The following is a 26,683-nucleotide window of genomic DNA, read 5'->3' on the forward strand; positions in this document are numbered from 1 at the left end:
CAAGTCGGGTAATTTAAGCAGAAGTGCCTTAATCTCATGCACTCAGAGGACTCAGAGCAGTGAGAGGATGCGCAAAGAAATTACTCACGAACCTCCTGCTGAGGGCAAAGCCAATGAACAGCTCTTCAACTTGTTAATGTTCCTGTCACTTTTGCCGACATTCGTGTCTTCGTAAGACACACGAGGACACTTTTGAAAGTAACTGCACGGCCCAAGCAGGAAGCATTATTCTGAAAGGTGCGACTTTGCCTTCAGGCTTGTTCCTAGATGTTTGTAAAAGCCACAACCAGTCATACGACGTACACAAGAACACAAGCAGTACAGCAGAAGTAATCGAAAGTGCTAATCTTTGTGAGTCATTCATTTTTCATGTTTTTTCCAGGCTAAATAGTGGCTTCACAAGCTTACATAACACAAACATTTTCTTAGGTTCTGTGCAGGAAGTCAACAGCACATTTCCTAGAATTCCAAACAATGACAAAATTACACTAAATAGTGTAAACTTGTAACCCACATAGGAGCCGTACGCACTTCTTGTTTGCCACCTTTAGTCTTTTGAAGAGGTCTTCATCTGTCTGTGTAGACTGCACTCGATCTTAAGTGCCATTCAGTTCATGATATGATGACCAACGACCTGTTCAGGGAAACTCATCGGGGCTGATTGGACAGCAACATCTTCTCTGTTATTTGCAGGTTGTTCTGCTTTATTACAAACATCTTTTTGGAAAGATTAACGTTGAAACTGTCATCAGCGGTTTTCGTATCCTCCAGCATCTCCTTACCTCAGGCAGCTGTTGAAAAGAAAAATGAACTCAAGATGTGATGTGTGACTGATGTATGAATCATTGCCTCAACTCCGCTGCAATGACCTTATCTCAGAAGATTTCTTTTTTTTATGATTACAAATCTGCATGAGTACTGCCAATGTGCACCTAGAAATGCCATTGCAACTGGACAAAATCTGTGGTTATCATCAGTTCTTCAGGTTGCACACACACACACCTGCATCCATTAACATCTTTTTATGAAACCATTTTGTTGGGACAAAACCTGTGGTACTGTGATATCAGGAACACCTTCAGCAAATGCCTTCAAATTTGGAACAAATGCCCACTGGCACTGCAGGTCAACCTGATCAGAATTTGTGGTCAAGGGTCACGGTGGCCTCACAAAACACGTTGTTAGGCCATAGTTCAAGAATTCATATGCTAATTATGACAATTTCACACAAATGTCTAAAAGGATACAAATGAAGTGATATGGATGCAAACTGGCATATGACAGGTTGACAGAGTCATACAACCGCGAGGCAGTAATTCTATTTCTCAATATGTTTTGGATTATGAAAAGGAAGAAGGAGTTGTCATCTTGTGTTGTGTAGCAGGCTGCTGTCTGGCTCAGTGTGACCGTCTGCTCTGCCTATGACAGAGCGCTGACGTTAGTGCTTTATCAAAGGTTTGATTGGCTGCATCGCGATAAAGTCTCCCTACGTCGACGGATACCATAACGGTATTCTGTCAAATTAATGCAAAACTAGGAGGAGCCATCATGAAGCAAAATTTTTTATAAATAATAGAAACGTTTCCCTTTAGATTATTTTTCTCTATCACAGGACAAGTTATTTACAGAGCAGCTATGTATGCTATAGCAGACCCCAAAAAAAACAATTTAATTTAAATTGGTACTTCAGCTTAAATGATTTGTTTTTCTACTTTCTTCACTAACAACCCTGAATTTAAAGTTCTTTTAAACGGCTTCTTCTATTACCGTGTTCTATTTATAGAACTGTGCTCACTCATTTTATTTACTTTGAGCGTTAAGTAATGTGGCGACAATACTGAGAAATAGTCCAGCAAGCCGAAGCATCAGAGCTGGAGTAATGTTGTCCTGTGTAACCAAGTGGCTGAAATCAGGTGAAAAATATCATCTCATGTGAGGCCAGGGAGCGTACCGTGACCCTAACTAAGTTACACAGCAGGGCTTGACAGTAACAGTTGCCCCGCTGCCCCAGGCAACCAGATTTGGACCACTGTCAACAATTTTGTGCACGGTCTGGTCGCCTCTGCATGGCAACAGCTTTTTTTTTCTTCTTCTTCCGTGGTTAGAAAAACAAAGCTGAATCCCTCTGTGTGCAGTCGTCTAACTAAGTGAAAGTGCCCTTGTTGGACCATTTTACTGTGTGAGAAATTCTAGAATGATGAGCTTGTGAGGTTATAAACTACTATTTTGTGTGTAAAGAAATATAAAATATATATACAGCAAACTGTGTAGGTTTGCTCATCCAAGTAAACTCAACATTTAGAGTCACAGGGCTGATAAACAAGAGAGGGCAGCTAAAAGATGTGACAGGAGGAAGAGAGCAGTGCAGCAGGTGCATCTAAACAAGAACAAACCAAAACTGTGTCCAGTATGAGCTCAGAAAAAAATCTGGATCTTGGCAAACCTTTGATATTGTCAAGAGCCTTTTTTTCAGATTTGGCTCACGTCTCCAAATTAAAAAACCTGTCTCATGTGACAGAATATGTCAAGCTGTAGATTAAACCAAGTTAAATATGCAGCCGATTGTAATTCATCCTGCTGATTACATTATCTTGCAAATGGGAAATTTAAATGCAGTAACATTAGTTGTTCACTTTCATATTCCAGATTATTAATGAAGCAAAAGCCACTTAATCAAATCCATTTTAATTGTGCGTTACACAAAGGGAGAGAAACAAAGAAGGGCATGTAAAACAAAAAGCGCCATTTAAAGTTGTTTTCAAGGCGACAAAGTTTTTATTCATTTTTCATTTTACAACTCAGGGTTTCACACTGAAATGTAAGTTGTCGCCCTTTCACCCTACAAGCACGGAGCTCACTGTACACACAGACGTTTAACCCGTGGATATGAAATCATTCAGATGGATCATTGCGCCCTACTTCACTGCTACCTACTCTACTGGGGGCAGGGTGATGCTTGTTTCTGTGGATACCATCCAATTATACAAACACAGCATCTTACGCCAGTTAATTAGCCTAAAAAATAAAGATGCCTGAACAGGAAGCACATCAGGACTCTGTCATCTGTTTTGGTTTTGTTACCTGCACAGTAAAAATGAGTAACAGCAGCTGCAGCGATGTAGCCTAGCATTAGCTAACGGTGGCAGTGTTTCCATGTTAGCGACTTTCTCGCTAGATTTGGCGACTTTATTTAACACAGCGCCTAGTGAGAAACCTGGCAACGTTTTGGCCAGATCTTAACTCTTGAACCTCTTGAAATAAATCGCCATTTGCTCTCAGGTGGCTTTGGCTTTGACCAATCAGCCGCCAGAGAGAAATGTCAATGTGTGTGCCTAACGTCCAATCACTGATCCCCAATCTTTTTGCGTTTATTTAATTTGACCATTGTTCGTTTATTCTCACAATGCAGCGTCTTTACAAGAGTGACTTTACTCCACTGTCTCCTTTCATGACACGATACGTCTGTACAATTTAGATGCATCTTGATGAGATGATAGCAGCTTAAAACATCAGAATAGATAATGATAAAGCTTGCTACAGTCGGTGAAGTGTAGCTTGGCCTCATTGGCTTTGGCTACTTTCCATTGAAAACAGTCTGCGCCACTGACCATTAGCCATCTCTCTGTCTTGCTCTGCTTCACGCTGTTCATTTGTCTTCTCAGGCGGATCCAGTGAATCTGTCACAGACGTTTGATTACTTCTTTTGTGTTTCACACCGAGGCAGACAGTCCAATATTTGTGATTTGACCATTCTTGAGATCACTTTTAGAACTTAGAAAGAAGTTTTAATTGACTGTTGGCTAAATCCTTCCCCCCCCCCCCCGAGGATTTATTGTCCAATCACAGCTTAGCAACCGTAACTAGGCACGGCAGGTCTGTGGCTCTTCCGCATGCCGAACTCGTGTGCATCGAGCTCTTTATGAGAGCAATACTCGTGAAGGGTTTTTTTAGCCTTTCCAAAAACACAACAGCATGAGAGTAGGCAATTGATTAAACAGTGTGTTTAAAGTGCTGCAGTCCTCCATATGAGCAGATCATTAACTAAATTATTTTGTGGGTTTCCATGTTACGTGAGAAAAAGTTCATCTACGAGTAGCTTGTTGTCCATTTAGTGTTTCGTAAGTGTGTGTAGGCCGGACCTGGATGCGATCAAAGTTTAGGGTCAGTTCTGTCCTGCTATTTGTAAGTATACTCCAGAAACCTCCGCCAACGTTAGCTGTTAGGTTTGCTTAACACATCGGTTGGTCCTAATTGTACAGGCCTTTTCTCTCATATGTGTATTTTCAACAGTATGTTTTTGCTCATAACAAGTATTTAAGCTAAGCAGGGTTTTGTTGGAAGTTAAAAGAGAGAAAATGATGGAAATGTATACCAGCTGAATGGAAAATGCATTCATGTTTTTAATAGTGCATTAAATGTTGTCCTCACTAATTACACTGTGGACATTGTTGCATGTTTTATAGCATGTCTTCTATATGGTTCATCAACTGGTGAGGATGCTGACATTTTGCCTGATATCATCTGTAGCTATAGAAGACCCCTTTTTACAAGAATCTCGTTTTAAAGCGAGTCCGCTGGACATGAAAACAATCAGGAGACGGCATTCTCAACCAATTCATGAAGCCAGTTAGCTATGTTAGCCAGTACGGCCACGTCTGATCAAATCTAGCATCGTCTACCTGCATCTGAAATCAACGAGGCATTGTTTCAAAAGTAGAGTACGGATTTCAAGAGGCAAATCTGCCCCAGTAATCTTTGTCAACTGCAGGCTTGACTGGCTACTGTCAGCCACGACATCACGGGGGAAATGGTAGTATCATTAAAAGCAAGTTAACAGTTTTACCGAACAGTTTTTCCTGTCTTTATTTGTCTCCTAATATCCAGTTGAAGTCAACTTAATGCAAAAAGAAAGGCTGTGGAAAAAAAAAAGCCTTCTGATGTTTCAATGGAGCAGACGTTCCAAGTCATTAAGTCATCACACATTAAGAGCTTTTGCTGTGAAAAATGACTCTTGAATACAATTTTTCTGACATGGAGTAAGGATACAAAAGGGGTTTTCATTTTTAAACCTGCTCAATAGATCTGAAAGCATCCTCAAAATGAAGCTGAAGAATGTAAAAATCCCTTTATTCCTCATTTAATGTAAACGTAGAAAGGGGAATATTAATAATAACCTTAGGTACGGAAGGTCCTTCGAGACAACTAGCTTCTGTAAACATCCCATATTTTTTTCTCTCACATGTCAGAATTCAGAAAATCCCGTAACCTTGAATCATTCGTGCCGTCAGTGAACAGAAAGCTGATGGGACCTGACGGGTCACTCGCATCAGTGGAGCGCCGGTGCCCTCGGGATTGAGAGATGTAGCACGTGGCAGGAGCTCTGCCGTGCACGTGAAGGGCCTCCACAATCAAAGGCAGGCCTCAAAGGGTTGTCTTTGCGGGTGTCCTTACATAACAATCACAGATTATGTAGGTTGAGCATGCCGAGGAGTTGACGCATGTACACCTCAGCCGCGATGCGCTGCCGATGTTCTGAGGTTAGACTACACGAGGCACAATCTTTCTGTCTGTCTGCATCAGTGCTGAGGTGCCGGAGACCAAAAAGCGCTCAAGGCACGGTGAAGCTAACCCCTTCAGATAGACAGTGTAGACTCATTGCAATTCCTTTTCAACACCTATGGGTGTCTGATTCCTGCTGCAAATGGTTGACAGCCGGCTGTCACATGGGATTAAGGAAAGCGTTACCTGTGTGCAGAAGCATAGAAGGCCAAAAAGAGCTGAGCTCCGTGAGCCGAGAATAATTCATCTTTCGGTAATGGCGAAAATTATGTTAGACCTGATCTGAGTTCACTCTTGTGCAGAATATTGGATCATTTACGATAGAAAGATGTGTGGCACCGGTGTCACTCAACTGCACAGATCTTTTTTTGAAGTATAATCAAGGAGGGGGGGGGGGGGGGGGGGTTTGCCGTAGGCAGCTGCATTGGCAGACCTGCTGTGTCAAAATAGTGTACTAATTGAAATGAATTCGAGGGCTGCCCTTTTTATTCAGACTCAACACAGGCTATAATACTACAGCTCACAACAAAATAACTCCTGATACACATACAGCATCACAAACTGATTTAAGACCGTGTAGGAGTATCTACTGTTTGGCTAGATTTCTAATTAAGACCTCATTAAATCCTGTCATAAAACATTGAGTGTTATCGCATGTAAAAGCATGTACGAAACTCACATGCACACACACACACACACACACACAGTTGCACACTCACGATCGATATAATTGGTAACTTCTCCCCGACCAGTCCGTTCATCACACCGGAGGCCTTGATTTATTTAGTTTGAGAGCGACAGTGCAGTGATTTTCCGTTTCCTCTCTGCCTCAGAGTTGAGTTGTGCTGAAGGAGATGGAGTAAAAAAATCTTTGCACCTGCCACTCTTCTGTCACAACGACCATATTCATCCAGGCAAATTCCTTTAATGATTATTTGCCGTGTATCACATTTATCGAAGTTGAAAAGATTTTACAAGAGTAATTATCTGATAACGAGTCAAATTCTCCCGACCTATGCATTTGTTTTTTTTCCTTTAGGTGCTCTCACTCGTCAGCTGAGGAAATGATTTCAGGGGAGAAGTGTGTGTGTGATAAGATGAGACAGAAACCTTGCGGGCGTGACTAATGCTACTGAGTCCAATTAAGCTGATGTCTTGTACCCGCTGAATTAAATCACCCTGATATGATCTTGTCTGCATGTGCATATATTTCCCTTTTAACTCTGATCACCTGGAAATACGACCAGAGACAGAGAGCCTCGCCTGTGCATGAATCATCGCTGTGTATGTGGAGAACTTTCTATTTTTATCTGTGCATCTGAAAAAGACTCAGAATAAAATAATAATACTAATAGAATATAATAGGAGAGATAGAAAGTGTCTGAATCATGTGCCCTCTGATTTGATGCCATGACAGTTGCAGGAAGCTGTTCATGAGCAGGAAATTGACCCAATTATTTGTTTTCTGTTATGAAATTAGCTCGCCCTCTAAATGTGATGAGATAGCGGGTTACATATAGGCCAGCTCACACGACTGCCACCAAAGTATTGTGATTCCCTGTAACCACTGCAACACACCCACTGAGAGTGAATGTATGACTTCGTTAAGCTCTCCGAAGGCTGCAACAGCTTGCCAGTAAAATGATTGTTAGTCGAGAGGAAGTGATGAATCAAAACAGGCCTGGGTTTGTCATTATCTATTAATACTCTGCCGCTCTCGTTCTGGAGTTCTACAAACAGCCGGAACTCGGTACGTTCTCGACTTCTCCCAAAGACTGAAAGATTTCCTCATGAAGGTGGAGGGGGAAAGACAGCTCTTCAAAGTTTGCTCAGCTCGTGATTGATTCACTCATCCCTCCGTGGTCTGCCGCGTGCGCTGACAGCTCTGGAGGTGGAACAGTGGCGAGCGCCTTAATTGAGCCGAATGCGCGGAGCTTAAACGCTGCAGGCAGAAAACCCACACAATTAGGGATGACTAATGACGCGGGGTACCACCCATTTGTTTCTCCAAATAACCCGCAGGGCTTTCCATATTTAGTATCACTAAGTCTTAATTAGTGATTAGCAAGATGAAATGGAGCAGTGAGCCGAAACTGAGCGTTTTCACACAAGACATGTTTTGACACTTTCTGCATCTTTTGTTAAAAACATAAAAGTGGATTTATATAGGTCATTATTCAGCTATGTGTTTGAAGATCTTTTTTTTGTTGCTGTAATTTTTAATAAAAAAAAAAACATCTGTCTTTTCAGAGCCACGATGATATGCGTGTCATCCACAACAATCAACTGGGTAAGTCTTTTTTTTCTAATTTAAGCAGTAGGTAAGTAAGACACTGAACAGAAGGAAATAATAAACGGGTATTGCTTTAGATTACAGCCCAAACATACAGTGTAAATGTTCTGTGCATATGCGGTGCTAAGGAAATACTTACTGAAGCTCAAGGAATAAGGAATAACGCATTGTTATTGAGCAGGAACCCTCAATTAAAGTACTTTTATAATCACCCAGTACATGATAATAACTGGGTACAGCTGGGAAACCAATGGGCTGAACCTTTGTGTCATTTTAGCAACAGCTATAATAGCTGTCTCATGAAAAGGTGCCAACCTATATTTTTGCCACTTGACAGAAAATATATAAATACGGTAATATTTACTTGACTGAAAGGGAGAACGTCTCTCCACATTATTCTTTATGCCGTGTGTTAAAGTGTTGTATGTTAAAGTTGTATTCAGGTTTAATGTCTTTACTGCTATCAGATTTGATCGCCATGATCATTATTCTAAAGACATACTGTTTTATAGCTACTGCTTTATAGATGCATCTCTCTTCTCGGGCTTTGTCGAATATTTTTCCCCCACTAACAATAATGTAGTCTACACCATGTTAATAACAACAACAAAAAGCTTGTTTACAACATGTGAATTGTTAAGTAGAGTAAATGCTCTCTTTCTCACACAAAGGTGTTATCTCCTCGTTTGGTAAACTGTACCCAGCGAGTATTTCACTGATATCACATATATACAAATTACATTGTGATTTGCTGGCTGTAATATATCAAAAGTATCTGTGAATATTTGTATTTATATCAATGAGATCGCTGCTGTCTTTGATAGTACCTGCGTTCATAGTACGGGTCATGTTTTGGACGCTGTTATTGTGTTTGATGTTTGAATAAGTCTGCATCAGAGGAACCCATTCAAAGGGATGACCTTTTGCGATTACCGAATATTTTCCAGTTGTAACCGTGTGCTCAAAGGATTGAAATACACTATCACTTGATACAATCATGAATAGTAAATCTTGAAATGAAAAATGTTGGACAGGGTGACATTTGAATAGCACATGCTGATGAATGGAATTGTTAAAAGGGCTTTTGTGTGGTGCCTTCCTTGAAAAAGTAATCTTCCGAGTTCCTCAGACTTTTCCATAAAAATAGTCTCCCATCTCTTTTATCGATTTGACAGGAACCTAGAAATTTAATAAGTAGAGCAAATAAAAAGATGTCAGGCATGCCTTTCATGCTCCAGGGGGCTCACACAATCACTGTCGGAGAGTGATTTCCGTGAGCATGCAGAAGAGTTTGGAGCCAGTTTACTGGCCCTCTGCCTGTTGTTCATTCAACTGGGTCACAGCAGACGCAAAAGCACACAAACGCAACTTCATAATGCTCTCATTTGGCACCTCGGCACAGAGAGGAAATACAAACAGACAGCCATCTGAAAAATGGAGCTTCACTATCTGGCACCGCCATAGTAATTCCCTTTGTTACGCCAGGAAAAAAAAAAGAAAGCTCCACTCGCCTGCAGAGAATATTGTTCGTTAGCAGGAATTCAGATCATGTATAAAGGAAAGTCTGGCTTTCTATCGTTGTAACAATACTGCATCAAAAGGAATATCTAGCTTGTTTATTTTGAAAGAACTGGTGGCCTTTCAGAAGGTATTGGAAGTCACGATTCGAACAATGTTACTTGAGAGGGAATGCAAATCTAAATGCTGTTGCAATTATGTCTGAATTAAATCAGGCATTATATTGAAGTTTGTACACAGTACAAATCTACATCATCACGTTACAAGAAGCAGTGCGAGTCCTCTGGGCGTATTGTGCTGCAGTGTTTTTAACAATGTAACATGGTACATCTCAAAGACACGGATAGCTGGAACTTAGGAGATCACCTTCAGAAATGCCTCAGGAAAAGAGGTTGTTCAAATCAGCCGCGATATAAAGATGCATTATCTGCATTGTTAAAATCTGAGGGATATAAAAATGTTCTCCATCGGTGCCGTGGGCCCCGAGTCCCGACTGAATGTAACTTCATTTCACAATCAACAAATGTCTGTTTTCCACACATTGTATTGTAGCTTCACAGTTTGCAGCACAAATGTTAGCTGACAGGAGCATATTTCTTCAATTGGCCATTAGAATTTAGTTCATGAATGTAGAAATATTGCACTAAAATGCTTTCTTCTTCTTCTTCTTCTTCTTCTTCTCTAAATCAATTTATATTAAAGTATCAAAAAAACAACGTTATGTTCTGCTGTATCACGAAAAACAATGGACATCCTAATAACACAAATCTTGTCGGGCCTTCGGCTGTCTAGCCCGATTAATTCACTCAATTCACTTCATTTTCAGACGAAGAAGAAGAAAAATTCCAGCAGATAAAATGCCGTTTTATATGCAGTGGCCCAGCGGAGCAGTCGCAGTAACGAATGATGATGCATGTAAGGAACTTTTTCAATTAAACCTTTTATAGAAGTTAGTTTACGATCATGTCCCGTGTTCTAACTTACTGCTCCTGCACACACGATCAAGCAATGCATTCGGACAGAAGTAGCTGTAAAGAAATTGAGAAAAAGTCTAGTTTTATCCTGATTCAGACATTTTGATGTCTTGTCTGCCAGCTCAGCTGTTTCAGTGAGTAGATGTCAGGCAATGATGTGCTTGTCTCTTATGTGATGTCTAAAGGAGGCCGTTTTGACTGGAATCCAGTTGGCTTTTCACCCAGACCACAGTAATTACTTACTTTACTATTAAGCTGATGTCCTATTCTGTACCTTTCTTAAAATGTTGGCAATTTCCCCTCCACATTTGAGTTAAAAAGTCAGAAAAGCAGATATGCAAGTTTTGATCTGCTATATAACAGTTGGCTGCCTCGTCATGATTTTTCTATTGCAAAAAGAAACGAGAACTGAATACAGAGACAGTGAAGGCGGATTTGATCTCCTTACTTACTGTAAAGCCGCTTGTCTCTTCCGGTCATGGCCAGCAGCCGTGTTTCCTGTGATTGTTGAACGTTGTTGCAGATGTAGAAATATAACTCTTTGCCTTTTAAGGGAATACTACAGCAACGACATCAGATGTTCACCGTTGAAGTTGTAGAAAAATAAACAACCTCAGGGTTTGGTTCTTTTATATGCGAGAGAAAGAAAAATGTTTCGGCATACAGCAGATACAAGGTACAAAAGCTGTGTTTTTTTCTTTTATTTTTAAAGTATGGTGTTTGATAGTTAGAGCACAGGCCTACTCTGTACCACAAACAATGAATGGTATTGTTTGAGAGCAGAGAAAGTGTGCCAGAATTTCAATCAGAGTATCACTGTAACAGTCGTTGAGCCAGGAAAGCAGTGCTCCTGTCCCCTCAGCAGTTGTATTGTATTCAGGAAGTGGCTCGGAGCCAGCTTCTTCAAACCCACGAGATACGCATTGTATCTTTCCAGAAGGTACAATGTCCACAAGGTGTTGACTGAACTCTTCCTGCATGCCAGCTAACACTGCAGGATTTTATTTTGTATTTACTTTGACTTATTTTCTGTCTCCAACCCGCTCATGTTTCCTGGCGACCGGCTGCATGCCACCGCTATTGTTTCTGCTTTTCTTTCTTTTCATTTATTAATTCAGAAAATGTCACAAACGGCGCTGGTGTGTATTGATGTACGGAGTGTGAAATCACGTATCGTTAAAAAAAGCAAGATCTGTTACTGAGGATAAAACAAACTTGTTTTCAAGTGGTGTCTCATCCAATTTCCACTTTTATGGATAATGGGTTTCGTAAGCAAACCTGGAATCTGTTCAGCGTTAATTGCCCCAGCTTCCTGCATTATTGATGCTCAGTGAGGTTTAAGGGTTGAGTTCAGCTCTCATTAGTCTTCGGCAAAGTTGTCCACAGAGTCATGAACTCTGGAGAACCTCTAATGAGTGTGTGATCATCACAGATGGGAGATGCTTTTCTCCAACCTTTACGTGTTGCATCTGCTGCCTCATTGTTTTGTGTGCGTGTTTTTTTTTGCTTTACGACTTGGAGAGAATTGTAATGAGCTTACTTTTACATGAGAGTGTGACTTTTCCCCCTGATGGCTTTCACCCCCATGCATACCTAGCACACACACGCATGCACACACTTCATCTCTTTCTTCTTTTGCAATCTTTGTGCATCTACCTATCTCTTTCTATTGGTTTGCATGCTCGTCCCTTTCTGTCTGCCTCTCTGTTCTACTGAGAGATCTGTATGACACTGACCTTTTCAGCAGTAAGCTGAAAGTTAAATACACCATGTTCTATATCGATCGCGTGCACGGCAATTCAAATTCTGTGTTGATATGAGAAGAAAGCCGATAGCAAATCGTTTCACTTGCTGCAAGACACATAGGTCTCTGCCACACTGGATCATTGCCTATGGGGAAGGTAAATTCATGTTATACGGCTTAATCAAACCACAAACAGCCTAATAAGCTGGTTGTATTGGATTTGGCAGCCTGGTCACCTAACAATTATGTTCCCATACAAACATAAAACTGCACTGTCGATAACATTTCGAGGGAAGCTATTTATCTCCCAAATTTATGTTTGTTTTTGACGCATCACAAATACATTTTATATCCTCGTCCGCGGAACATTGTACAGGGGGAAGGTCAGGGTGCATGGGTCAAACCAACACAGGACTTTTACCCATGCAAAAGCCATGGTTGACTTATTTGACTTAACTTAACTTGAATGACGAAACAAACTATTTTAAGCCAAACAATGATGTTTTACTTAACTTCACCAAGTTGTTTTTATTGTCTTTGTTACATATTTGTTTCGAATTCAATGTGTTTAAAACTGCGGCCCCAATGCGGGAGACAATAAACATCATCGAAAAAGCAGTTTTGTTGTATGGAAACATTTCCGAGGAGACGGGGTAGAATTTGGCCTTCCAGATTGAATATCACCGGATGTCTGTGGATTGGCTATTAAACCCTGGTGCTGTCTGGTGTGACCGTCATGGTTAGTTTGGTCAGGAAACTGCAATCCAATTCCCTTCGGTGTAGTATGTCTCTCGGATGGGCCGGATTGGACGTGAGAAAGAGAGAGATGAAGGGGATTTTTTAGGAGAAAGCATGATTCTTGGCCATCTTGTCACTGGGAGTGCAATAATGTGAGTCACTGGAGTGTAGCAGGTTTTACACCGGCACAGTCAGCTGCTGCTGGGTGAGGAAGCCAGGCCCGTCGACGATGGAAATGAGCTATTGACATCCTCTGTCATCTCTGAATATGTGCTGGCAATGAAGAGCTCTGGATCGGGTCGTGACAGTTTCATTGTTCCCACAACAGCCTAATGGCCCCACTCGCCGAATCTTATCCCTCTCTACTTTTGCAGACGTTTGTCATTGAAATTGCACGATTGATCTGCTGTCCCTCCTCACACTCCTCCCTTTTCTGTTGGAATTCTTAACTCGATTCAAACGCCGCTCTCCCAAACTTACCCACGCATTCATTTCTGCACGCTCACTTCCGGGTTGCCATGCCACGGAGTTGTGTTTTTTGTCTCTACCTACGGGGATGGAGGTACTCCAGGCTGAAAGGAAACATTCCTGTGACGGCCCTGGTGACCAAACACACCTGCTCCGTGATGGAGATGGAGATGGCAGAGGCTCCTGGAGTGCCTAGAGGTCAGTGTCCTCTCAGCTCCTCTGCCACTTGGCAACGTCTGCCATCCCGCTCTAAGGAAGTGTCACTATTGATTTGTGTCAATGGGGTGACAACACTGCGGGGGGCCAAGCCACTGCGAGAGCTGCATTCAAGTGCAGATGTTTACTTCAACCTCCCGTGCGCGTGCACACGCCAAGACTTACAAACACATTTAATTTTATCCTCGGCTCTTTCATCAGCCTGATCCTCTGCCCTCTCATATGCAGAGAGGCCTTCAGATGGAGATGGCCTTTAAAGGGTGTCTCCGTGCGCTGAGAAAATCATCAGATCAGGGAGAGAATGAGGCAGAATTCTCCCGTGTCTCATTTTGTCCCAATATATTTCAAGGCTGATAGAGTCTTTCTTTTCTCCGGAGGGGCCCCTGTGGAATACTGAATGACTGAGGGGAGACAAACGAACACTCGTCTCATGCTTTGTAGTTCCATCAGCCTGGCAAAATAGAATCATCTGTTCCAAGGTGATAGGGGCTTTAGCTTCATCTTCCCAGGAACCTTCAATCTCTTTCGTTCGAAGCATATCATTTTCAGCCAAGAGGCATCCTTGGAAAATTTCACTTAACCACCAAAAAAAACAAAAAAGAGCTTTGTGGCATGTTTGGCACAAGGCTGCTGCTTCACATATTTGCCGTACTATTAAACAGATGCATTAAATGCATACTATTGATAAAACTAGAGTTAATGCTGCTGGTACTAATATCATTAGCTTAATCTAACGAGGCTGCTTTCTGTTTTGATGGCCCTAAACTGTAGATCTTACAACAGCAAACTCCCTTGGCAGTTATAAAAATAAATGAAAGACCCATCTTTTTTATTTGGCTTTTAATTCGGTTTGACTTTAATGGTATCATTGTTTATTTTGTTGTATTGGGATTTTATTGTGATATTGTTATTGCTTTGGGCTTTAATGTGCTGTACAAGTAAAGTTATTAAGCATGCACAAATTCAAAAACACCTTGTCAAGCCCCCAGAGTCACCCTAACAACCATTGCAATGACCACACACAGCTGGAAAACGAGTAACTTTCCTCTATATCTGAATTAAAAAACTCAACTAAACTTTGTGTCTTTATATGTACTTTTTTATGACAGCATTTAGTCCCCCTAACGTGTTGTAAACTTGTTATATAATTGTCGATCAAGTTAGAAAAAGACAGGAGGGAGAGAACACCGTGAAGGAGCAGCTGTTAGGACTCTGGGCTACGGTTGAAAATCCTAAGAAGTATCCAGGAAAAGTTCCTGGAGTGGCTTCTCCAGATAAAAAACTTGGCATTCAGAGGAAGGATTGAAGTAAAAAAATGATCGACGGCGAGGACAAACACTAATCACCGGGGGAAATGCAGCGAGCTCACCTGCAGGCACACGTCATAAACCGGCGTTTGTGTAATTACTCTCAATGCCTGACGGGGAAGACAAAAGTTCTGCACCCCAGCTTCAAACAACGACTAGACAAAGTGTAAAAAAACACAAAATGTCGTGTTTTTTTTAACCATGCTTTTTAAATATGTATGCCAATGTAGCTTCTCTTACACATTGCATGGCACTGTCCCATATAGTCGAGGAGCAAACAGCAAAGTAGTCTCCGGTGTGCTGCCTTGCCCTTGGAACAGTCAGAAATCCCTGTTCTGATGGTGAGAAACACCTCCCATGGGACACATAGCACAACAACAAAGACCTCACAACCTGGCAGTACTCAGAATTAACTACGATGTAGCAATCCACTAGCAACCATCTACCAGCCCACTAGCGACTACGTCAAAAGCCTCAGCCTGGCCACCTCCCAGCACCTTAACGTCCTCCTATAACGCCCTCGCAATGCCGGAAGTTCTCTTCCCAGGCCAAAGGCATCCTTTGATAATCTCACCAATCCACTAAAAAAAGTGTTATGTGGCATCCTTGGCACCAAAGGCGTTGTTTTATCTTTGCTCTATAATTAAATACAGGTAGATGTATTGATGGCACACTGGCGGCCCTGAGTGTCGAGAGGGTGCGTAAAGGGGATTCTGATAGAAGGACGCAGGAATGATGGAGCTGAAGGAAGACGTTGTAACGGGATTTTTTCCTTCTCTCCCCGTTGTTTGAAGATCAATCGAAACCCATTAGTGTGGAGACGAGGCCAGTGAATTCAGTCTTAATTCGTTTCTTTTCTTTCTTTTTTTTTTACCTCCCCCGACTCTCCTTTGCGTTGACATAGGGGATGTGCATTATCTGCACAATGAGGGATTGGAAACCTGCTTATCTGATTTTGCTGTTAGTCTCATGCAGCTGACATTATTGCTGAACTGTGCAGTATCAGGAGGCTGGTACCACACCTGGGGCTTTAAAATGCACTGCACACATGCATAGTCGGTCATTTAGCAAACTCAGCAGAAGGACATTTAGAGGTGGTGTAGTGTGTATTCACTCCCTAAGCTCAGCTCTCGACGGGGGGTTAGATCTGTTGGGAGATGGACATGCTGAGATTTAACAAGTAACCCCACCCCCCCCTCCAGGATCAATGGGATCTTTGTTATGAGCAGGGCTAAGGAGCGACACACCCACCACCACTTAATTAAAAAGATCGGCCACAGATACTGTACTCTGACGCAGCGTCTACCCCCGACCCCGCTGCTAATATCTGAGCCCATGGAATAGGTTCAAGCAGCGTAATCGAGGAGGAGGCAATCCATCTAATCCTGCCATTATCAGCACTCGCCCGTCCCCTCTTCCCTGGCATTGCTTCCACTGGGAAGATTATAGACCTGTCGGCAGTGGCTGTTACTTATTTATGTTTTTGGACCACTAAAATGCACTTAGTCAGCAAAATTTGCAGAGCTTCATGGGAAAAGGTCGCTCTAATCATAATTCATGACATGGTGTGCCCTTAATGACTATATTCTGGATAAAAATTGAAGCAGCTAATTAAAATATCTGAAGCAAGGGCGTATCATTTGGAACAAAGCTCGTTATGTTTGTCACAAAGAATCTCAGCACATCTCATTACCGGGAGGTTTCTGAGCTGCCTGTCACGGCGGGAAAAAAACCTCCGACATCTCCTCTGATTTTCTTCGTACCTCGTATTGGTTCCCACCTCTCTGCTTTAAATTCTTGAAAAGCCTTTTTTGTTGTCACAGTCATTCCAGCCAGGTGCTGCGGACGTTATGTGAGGGACAGCTTACAGGATTTAGCAGTTGTCAAATGTAATTGTACTGAGCCAAAGACGAAATGACAGGATTTTCTTTTTTCATTCTCTCCTCCCCCGGTGCTTTGGGCTAGTTTTGATTGTACTGGTCGCGAGAGCCCCAGGGTTTATGTGGACGTGTTTGTGCAGCCAATGTCATTCTTCACTGAGCTGTGTCACTGGTACATTGTCGGTTTGAAAGTGGCTCCCTGTTAACCTTGGCCTCAACGTGCAGTAACAATGCCGAGTGTTACTGTCGGTGCAGTTGTGACGCACAGCCAGAAGTGGACAGCTGGGCTGTGTCAACCTTTTGGGGCGTTACTGCACCTCAGAGGAAGACTCTTCTGACTGCTAATCTTTTTTTAAGTAACACAGACTCGGCTGTGACATTTATGAACTCTCTCCCGAGCCAATTAAGCTCTTGATGCGCTGGTTATTATCACCAGGCCAATAATGGAGATGAGCGAAACCACCTCAGTTATTCAGACTTGTCCTATCTTGTCTTGCAGTCAGAAGGTCATCGATTGATCGTGATCCTTTTTTTCACAGTATGAGCAGTCTCACATCTCCGTCCTTTGTGTTCCTCCAGACCTGCGGGAGATAGTGTTTGTCATCCAGAGTCAAAGCAACTCCTTCCATGTGAGGCAGGCGGAGAGACGGAGAGCAGACTTACTGAAGCAGGCACGCAGTCTCGCAGAGGTAAGAGTCACATGTGTAGCTAACGATCATCACTACCAGCAAATGTAGCGTCTGAATATGAGTTGTTGTTGCAAGCTGTAGCATTTCTTTGATTGGAAATGTATTTTCATACATTCACTATAACCCAATACTGATCATTTTAAATGTGGAATGATAGTTTGAAGAATTATTCACGATAGCCTCTATATTAAACCTCTTACATCCACAATGTGAAAGTGTAGTTTGTGGAAATATGCATGTATTTAGGAAACCCAGACATCTGTGCAGCTTTGATGTTCAGCTATATCACTCTTCTCAACAAATCAACCTTCCATCCCCGGCCTCTTGATGATTATCCGAAGGCATACTGTCATCTTCATAAATGTTGTAATTCCCAAAAAAGCTGCAGGAAAGAAAACCTTTGTTTTCTCCTGGGACGTCGGCTCAGTATTTGGTGCAATTTGTAAAGACATCAGCATCATGTCAGAGGCAGACACAGAGCGCATTTACAGGTCGAAATGCCAATTCACGTTCGGTTAAGTAGCGAACGCAGCATCCCTAATGACAATGTTACAGTAAATTAGATGAAGGAACTGCTCGCTGTGTTTGCTGGAGCAAGAGACTCGTTTAGATTTGGGTTTATTCTTCTGTGCTCTTGCATTCGTCGTTGTTTTTGTGTTTGTCTCATTATCCACCACTGCTGGATGTCACACACCTTTTATCTTCACCACTGACTCACTGTACCAAACTGAAAGATATATAAATAATCACTTTGAGTCATTATTTCTCTGTTTATTGTTGTTTTTGTTGTTTGAAAAAGACTTAGTATCACACAGCATTTAAATATCTTGCTACAACAACACTGACATCCTTTACAATACAAAGTCCAAAATACATTTATTATTTCAATCTTATCAGTGAAATTTGTTCACAATTTGGAAAGATTGTTTCACGTTCCCTGTAATGAATAGTGGCATCAGTCTGTGCCAGAGGATGGTACGTATCAGGAACGGATTCAGTTCCACTGATGGACTTCACATTCTACAAGAAGAGACAGACTTCATAAATCCCACATCATGTTGTGTTTGCATTCATGATCCCAGAGATGTCTGGTGTTTTAGTTTCTGTTGCAGGCAATTACACAAACTAAGTCCAGGGAGAGAATTGTAATCAGCGACTTCTCAAAGAGGCAGTAAAGGCTTGACAGCTTTTCAAAGAGATATGAGACCCACAGACTTGTGATCAGAATGAGTTACCTTCACAGAAGCAGAGTGAAAATACCTTTCGCCTCAGGTGGACACGCTGTAGAGAGCACTCACACAGCGCATCGCGTACCTCCACCGCGGTCTTCAGAAAAATAACATCTATCTTGTGATGATAGAAAATGTTAAAAATGTGATTTGGATTCAGATCTGGACAGAAGATGATTTTACACAATTTAAATTATATGCAGCTTGAAAAGCTAAATGGAATACCAAGTGGAAAAGAGAAAATACAAAAGAGAGGGATGAAAATGAAAAGCAGAGATTAATCTAATTGACTGATGTGTTTATTTAACTTTTCTATTACACATTACAATTCAAACGCTTGCATTTAAGCTTTAATATTGTTTACTCCTTGTTTATTGATTATCCTGAGTCGTATTTTGTTGTTTTTTCATTTAAAGCTTTAATTTAAAGTCATTTTTTTTGTTTTATAATTTTTGATTCAAATAGGAACAGGAGTTTATGAAAATCATGTCAGAAATAAACAAACAATGTTAAACAATCATGGATCCACATCAAGAGCTGGCTTGTTTCTTAGACCGTGACCCAACTGAACACAATACTTCTGTTTTTAAGATCCATAACTGTCTTTTCAGTTGTAAATATATTTAAAACTGACAGCAAAGTAGCTTTGAAACTAAGATTAGTAAATACCAGCCCTCATGAAAACTGTGTCGGGATTATGGCATACTGTAATGCAAAATGCAGCAAAATATAAAACAAAAGTTAAATATTTTAGTAACATTAGTATACACTGTAGAAAACATGTAAACTCTCCAATTCGCCATCCACCACTTCACTCCCACCTCGGAGGCACAACACACACACACACACGCATGCCTATAGTTCAGCTGTTTAACAATCATAGAGGGTGTTGGTGGGATACTGAAGGAAAAAGATCAAAGCCAACTAATACAAGAGATTAGCTTAGTTTGGAGCCATTAAACATGTTTGATGTACAGTATCGTGTGGTGCATTGCCACGGAAAGCTTTGAGCAAAACCCTTGCCTTGAAAATATCTTGGAATCAGAAAGACAGTGGAGTCTTTGGAGAACTGAAATAACCTTTGATTTCTAGTCCTACACTCTAGACACACACGGTTCAGGTTTTGTTTCAACTCTTATCATCCAGTTGAATTTGAACTTTATTTTCTGTGGGTCAGGGAAAAAACAAAATAAAAAGCACCAGCATTGTGGTGAAAAGCATTGTCGTACAACAATGCTTTCTTTAAAGCTTCTTCAGTGATTAGAGGCTGACTTAGTATCTTAGTATGAATCTCTGCACTTTCTGGCCAACATCAATGATGAATTGAAGATTTATGACCTGATCGCTGCACCGCCGAGACGGGGAAACGCATGTACAATCTGCTTATCTATCTCCGAGCCTTGTTCATCCTCCTCTGACTGTGGAACGTTTCGTGATATCCACAGATTTACTTAGGCAGGAACTTGTGTATTCTATGTGGCGGCTCTCAGCCCATTTTCCTACAGTTTGCCACCGTGTCTCCTGGGAGGAATTCACATTGCATTTATACAGTGTTTGTGTCGTTTAGCCGATGTTCATGTCCACCGAGACGCACACGTACAACAGAATGAGATTAGACTCAGAGACCTTGGACACATGGTGTAGTAAAAACACACCATGTGTCCAAAAGCTTTCTCGTGCATCACCTATTATCTTAACAATGTTTGCATCTAAGGTGCCACTGGGATGAAACTGTTTTAATATGGATCCCTGTTCTGCAGTCTGTGATTTGGCCCTTGTTGACATCAACGATGTCATATTTGACGGCATTTCATCACTGAAGTGGTTTTGACAGTCTCCCCTCCCGCCCCTCCTCGGGATAAAAGCATATTGCTTCCTGTCCCTCCATTACAACCAGGTCTAAGTGACCCCTATCTTCTCCCAAGTCACCAAGCAATCAGTGTTCTCTTCATTGCAAGCATGTCCACATGAGGCCCAGCTCTTATCTGTTTCGGAGTCTGCAGCTTGCACAGAGTTGCCGCCAAAGCTTCCGTCTCCTCTTATTGGACGCTTCCTTCATCACAGGAATGTCAATAGCTCTATGAAGCAAAAGCTTTGTTTTTGTGATTGCATTATTAGCTGAAGATGATGCTTTATTATTACTTTTTGCTCTTTTTATACAACTGAAAGTCAAAGACAGAGCAGTTTAATAAGAGAAGTTCGGCGTTATTGTCCCATTAGCTTTCATATAAAGCTCATATTAGATGAGAGCTAACTGACAAATAGGGTGTAATAAATCAAACAGGCTGGCGTTAGACCGAATGGCTCAGAGGAGACTCTTCCCCCTGACTTCATGCATGATGAGTGGACCACGCAGTAATGAACCACAGGGTCTTACGCTCTGCTGCTTTGTTTTGCTCACAGTGTGAAACATTGGCTCTCTCAGACAACACTCGCACACCTACTCGCCGTCCTCACCACGGAACATTTTGCTGAAACAGATTTCCCTTATGTGGACGTGATTGTGTGCGCTGACCACATCCTGAAATATCCTCTGCATATTTCCGTTAATATCTTATTTCTTACAGTGTATTGCGTGGTGTGAGGGCAAACAAGAGCAGCAACCCTGAAGGCAAAATTGGGTTTTACGGGATAATACCAGTTTGTTTACTCGCTTTATCTCCTTAAAAGATAAGATTGTAATTATTCTACATTTTGTTATTGTCAACCAATGACATGGAAAGATCAAAACAAACAAACCCTAAAGAAAGCCAAGGTCAGACTACACAATGTGAGCCTGATAAAGCCGACCGTACAGACGCTGGGGATGAAAATGAGGTAAATGTGTGATTTGTAATATTTGGCTGTATAAATAAAATGGACTTTATTGTAAATGAGCTCTCGGGTGCAACGATTGCTCATCTTACCATGTGTAGCGTGTCCCAGTGAAAGACAACGGCCGTCCCAACAAAAAGACTGAACGTGTTCTGTGACATCGGCCTGTAGGCAAAGCAAGAATGATTATGCCTGCTGTTGATGGTACTATTATTAGTATGGCACTACTTCATACTAACGTTGTACCTTAAAATCAGACTTTTCAAAATAAGGTAGTACGGGTTATTCTTAATCTTCCCATGAGGCTCACCTCGTCCTTTCTTACTTTAAGAGGCTTAGGTTGTTGACATTTCACAACAGAGCCTCTCAGATCAGGCACATTGGATCGAGCATTGTGTTGTCCCGCAACACCTAAACATATTTCATACAGGTGAGCAATATCTGCAGCTTTTCCACCAAGGGCAGTTCTGTATGTAGTGTGTGCTGTGCTGACTGGAAAGAAAGAAAGAAAGGTAGAGCCCACTATCACTGGCAATGAAAGATGAATTATTGCAGGTTCACTGTCATTCATAAAAGTCTGGTTACATATGTCAACATGTATCGATTAGTTAAGTATAAGTATAATAGTTAAGTCGTTTCCTGGCACGATCTAATGTAGGTTTGCAAGGCGGCCGGCTTCATGGTAATAATGGAACATGTCAATGCACATGTCTGTGGCACATCAGACAATCCATGCTTGTACTACAAATGTATTGTTGGTTTTGGTCTTTTCATGGGATTTGTGGATGACTTGCAATCTTACAGTCTGTGTTCATTTTTGTCAACATCACACAATATTGCTGTGAGGTCAAGCTGCGCAGATTGTTCAAATTGCATTACCATGCAGTGATAATGTCTCATGAACAAAAATAACGGCAGACATGATGTTCGCTGAGATGGATTAAACAACGAAAGTCTGATTTAGCGGTCAAGACTCTGCTAATAGATTTTCATGTCTTAGAGACAGGAATAGAAGACTGCGTAGAGTGGTCGAGAAATATGTTCCACAATGTGAAACAAACCAGCCTGGATTGCAGAACGGTTCGATTTAATGTGGAGTTTAATTATGTCCTTTGCAGTAAATGGGCTAAAACTAAAAGTCTCTTTTAAGTAACAGACGAAAGGTCAATGCTTAAATCTTGACCACGCCTGTCCCCGTTAAGAGGACAGTCTCAACACCAGCGCACCCTCGGGTCCTTTGTTGAAGAAAAGCTGCTTTAACTGTCTTAGGCTCTGTGTAGCTGTTGTTCAGTTAATAAACTAAACTGTATCTCTGTTTTTGTGTGCTGTTTCTTTCAGAAGCCACCGGTGGTTTTGCTCTCTCACACTTTATCAGATAGCGAAGGAGATTGGAGTATCCTTCCTCTGCTGCCTAAGTAAGTATCCCTGAACTCTCGGGACTCAGTGCGCATGTCATCAACCGAAGATTTCAGGGTTCCAAATGAGAACAAAATGTCAGACACATTGTGTCTTACACAGTTGAGATTTTGGAGGTTATATTTTGGTTTCGAGGACAGTTTGTTAGCCACATTGGAAGACTACGAATTGCCGAGAAGCTATTACCGACACAATAACTGTGATCGATTGCCTCGCATTATAAGCCTCTTGCTGCAGTAATCCAGTGGTCTGAACAGCACGATAACGACGTCAGCTACGGTCGTCTCGACGACAACAGGGTCGTCTACATGCTTCTCAAAAACCCAATATGTGTTCCATAATTGTTTTGAGGAGATGTGGAATAACATCTGAATGTGTTTTCTTCCTCCATCATGACGATTTCAGACATAAATCACCAGAAGCACCCCAAATCACGACAGAGCAGCCCTCGCTGAAAGAAGTCTGTGTGCTTTTGAAGTTTTTTTTGTCTGTCTGCCCTCCAGGGAGAACTGTGGCTGCCTTGATCCGACTGGGTCAAGAGCCTCAGATGGTCATAGTTCCCCAGACTGGACTGAAATAACAAAAACTGCTTTGTGTAGTTTTTTGTCTGTGCATGGCAATGTTCCATTTATTCTTGTTTTATTATTTAACTCATCTTTTTTTTTTTTTTCTTCAGCTTATCGTACTCCTTCAGGAAAAACTCATCATGGATTGTATTTCTCGAGGAGGAAACAAACGTGAAGATGACTAAGCTGCTTCAAGTCCTTGCAAAATTTAACAAGAATAAAGTAAGTATACAATATTCTCTCTCTCTCTCTGCCCATCTTTGCAGCTCTGTCTCTCTGTGCCAAATTCATCAGCAAGACCAAAGCCTCCCATTCCGAGCTCCAGCTTAGTTGACCATCGGTTCAATTAAGAGATACAGTATCAGTTTGGCTCCAGCTTTGCTGCAGCTGCTGAGCTGCGCTGAGCTCTGCCAGCTCGCATTGTAGCCTGTCACACATGTCACTCCGTTCTCCACTGTAGAGCTAATCTAAGCTCTGTCTCTCCACTCATGAAATTATTTTTCTTGTATATGTGTCAATGGCACAGGTCGAATATATAAACGCTGGAGTCAGACTGCAGACTGCATTGGGGTTGTAATACAAATTTAGCAAAATTGTTCTGCGTCAATAATTTGTCGGCTTATGAATTTTTTAAATATTCCAAATAACTGACGCATTTTTATGTTTTTTTTTTTTTGGTCCTATTTGTTCTTGTTGACAAGCCTTCACAGCACAAGTGTGAGTTGGCTTTCAAGTGAAACAGGGCCAAAACTGATGTTGATTACACTACGATGTAAAGCCTATAGGGGAAAACAAAGTTGTTTTATCAGCAAATGCTTAGGTTTGCTTTGACCTCTTTCAGTAAAATTCCACACAACAATGAATGGAAACCTTATTCATTGTCATCTCGGACTATTTATATCCTGCATTGGTGTATCACTTCCAAGTCAGAGGTGTAATTAAATAGAGTTCAGGGGGAGGCTGGGGTCATGTGCTATGGTGAGTGCTTAGCTTGTGATGGCAGTGCCAATGGAGGTTGGGAGCAGAGAGAGAACAATGGTTTGAGAGGCATTGTGTGTGATTTTGAGGACGGTGAGCATGGTGAGGTTACATGTGGAAGTGTCAAAAGTGTGAGTTCTAAAGGGCGGACCCAACAGCAGGACCACTGACATCCGTAAACAAAGGCAGACGACCTCACACTGACACAGAGGAACACGCGAGCTAAATACACAACAGGCTAATCAACTACTGACACACAGGTGTGGTGTAAGAGGCAGGGGATTTCAAAATACAACAGGAAATTAACAAAACAAAACCCAAGACCGTGACAGCAGAGGACAATGGGTTCTGTGATGCTCTTGTACACAAGGAGCAGAAGTTGGGACGGAGAGCCTCTGTTGGTAGCGTTTGTGGATGTACAGTGCCTTGCATAAGTATTCACCCCCCTTTCCCCTTTTGTTGTTTTTATACATGAAATCATGGTCAATATAATTTGGCTTTTTTGTCAATAATTTGCAAAAAAAAGCTTCTTTCATGTCAAAGTGATAACAGATTTTTACAAACAAATGTCAATTAATTAAAAATATATAGTGTCAAATCTGTGTTTGTATTCACCCCATTTAAAGTTGATGTGTGTCAAGTGAATTTAGTATAAAACACCTGTCTGGGAGGTCCAGTCTCTGGTTCATCAGTATTCCTGCTACAATTGCAACATGAAGACAAAATAACACTCCAAGCAACTCAGAGAAAAGATCATTGAAAAGTAGAAGTCATGAGATGGCTACACAAATATTTCCAACTCACTGGACATCCCACAGAGTTCAGTTCAGTCCATCATTAAGACATGGAAGGAGGACGGCACTTGTTTAAATCTCCTAGAGCTGGCCGTCCTGAGTGACCGGGCAAGAAGAGGACTGATGAGGGAGGCCACCAAGACACCTAGGACCACTCTGAAGGAGTTCAAAGCTTCAGTGGCTCCGATGGGAGAGACTGTACATACAGCAACTGTTGCCCGGGTTCTTCACCAGTCGAAGCTGTGTGGGAGAGTGGCAAAGAGAAAGCCACTGTAGAAAGAATCCGCCCTAAGGCATGTGGGAGACTCCACGGTCAATTGCAAGAAGGTTCTTTGGTCTGATGAGACAAACATTTTGTTTTTTGGCCATCAGACCAGATGTGTTTGGTGAACACCAAACACTGCACATCACCACAAACACACCATGTCCACTGTGAAGCATGGTGGGGGCAGCATCGTGCTCTGGGGATGCTTCTCAGCAGCAGGCCCTGGAAGGCTTGTAAAGGTAGACGGGAACATGAATGCAGAAAGATATCGCCAAATCCTGGAGGATAATCTGACTCAGTCTGCAAGAGAACTACGACTTGGGAGAAGATTTAGTCTCCAGCAAGACAACGAGCTAGGGCTGGGCGATATGGCCTAAAAAAAAAATCTCCGATTTTTTTACAAAAAATCCGATTCACGATTTAAATCGATTTTTTTCCCCCAAAATTTTTTGCAGATGACAGAAGCTGTTGAAAACAATTTTTTCTTTTATTTTGTGATGATTTTCCCAAGTAGGTTGATAAAAATAAAGTGCAAACAAAACCTGAACATTGTAGAAAGGTGCCTGTAGTATACAAAAAGTATTTGGTCACTCTTTTGTTTGCCTGAATCATTTAAATATAAAATTAAATTAAACATAACATTAAATGGCATTAAATAGTAGCCTTCCATTGTAAACAACTGTGCAAATGTAACTTTTTACAGTAAGCTTTTCTAACTGAATACACTGATACAAACACAGCATGAAATAAAATGTATATGACCCTTTAACATTCACATTTTCAAAAGTGCAACATCTGATCTAACATCAACATAACATATTTTGCACAGTAAATAAGTGCATGTAAACAAAATCAAGTGCATTCACAACATAACCAACAGTATTAAACAGTAGTGCATGTTTTTTCTAAATATTTTTTGCCAGGAAGACAAGCCTGTCTACTACCTCTGGCTTCAGGCATGCACGGTGGCATGTAACAATGCCCCCCCCCCCACACACTGAAAAGCCTCTCAGAGGGGGCACTTGTAGCTGGCACAGAGAGGTATTTCTTTGCTAAAGTACTTAGCCTTGGAAAGTTAAGTTGGTGACGCTTCCACCAGTCAAGTGGATCGGTGTCTGGGTCAACCTGCTGGACCACAGGTCAGTTGTTGCGGAGTAGAATGACATCCCCTCCAGCTCCGCAGAGATCCTTTGGCGTGTACTATTGTACAGCCGAGGCAAGGCAACGTCAGAAAA

At 41.6% G+C, this 26,683-nt stretch overlaps 1 protein-coding gene across 2 annotated transcripts in view; it reads left to right on the forward strand.

Moving 5' to 3' along the window:
* Positions 1–26,683, forward strand: part of b3glcta (beta 3-glucosyltransferase a) — a 54,038-nt gene that overhangs the window by 11,398 nt on the left and 15,957 nt on the right. Inside the window, exons 3-6 of one of the 2 annotated variants that reach the window (XM_079271992.1) lie at positions 7,810–7,849; positions 17,277–17,386; positions 22,768–22,844; positions 23,522–23,633. In XM_079271992.1, the coding sequence (XP_079128118.1) occupies positions 7,810–7,849; positions 17,277–17,386; positions 22,768–22,844; positions 23,522–23,633 (339 nt within the window). Of the gene's footprint in view, positions 1–7,809; positions 7,850–13,358; positions 13,493–17,276; positions 17,387–22,767; positions 22,845–23,521; positions 23,634–26,683 lie in introns of those variants that run through there. The other variant, XM_079271993.1, reaches the window with a different exon arrangement.

The sequence above is a fragment of the Melanostigma gelatinosum genome, assembly GCF_949748355.1.
Source record: "Melanostigma gelatinosum genome assembly, chromosome: 7".
Taxonomy (NCBI): domain Eukaryota; kingdom Metazoa; phylum Chordata; class Actinopteri; order Perciformes; family Zoarcidae; genus Melanostigma; species Melanostigma gelatinosum.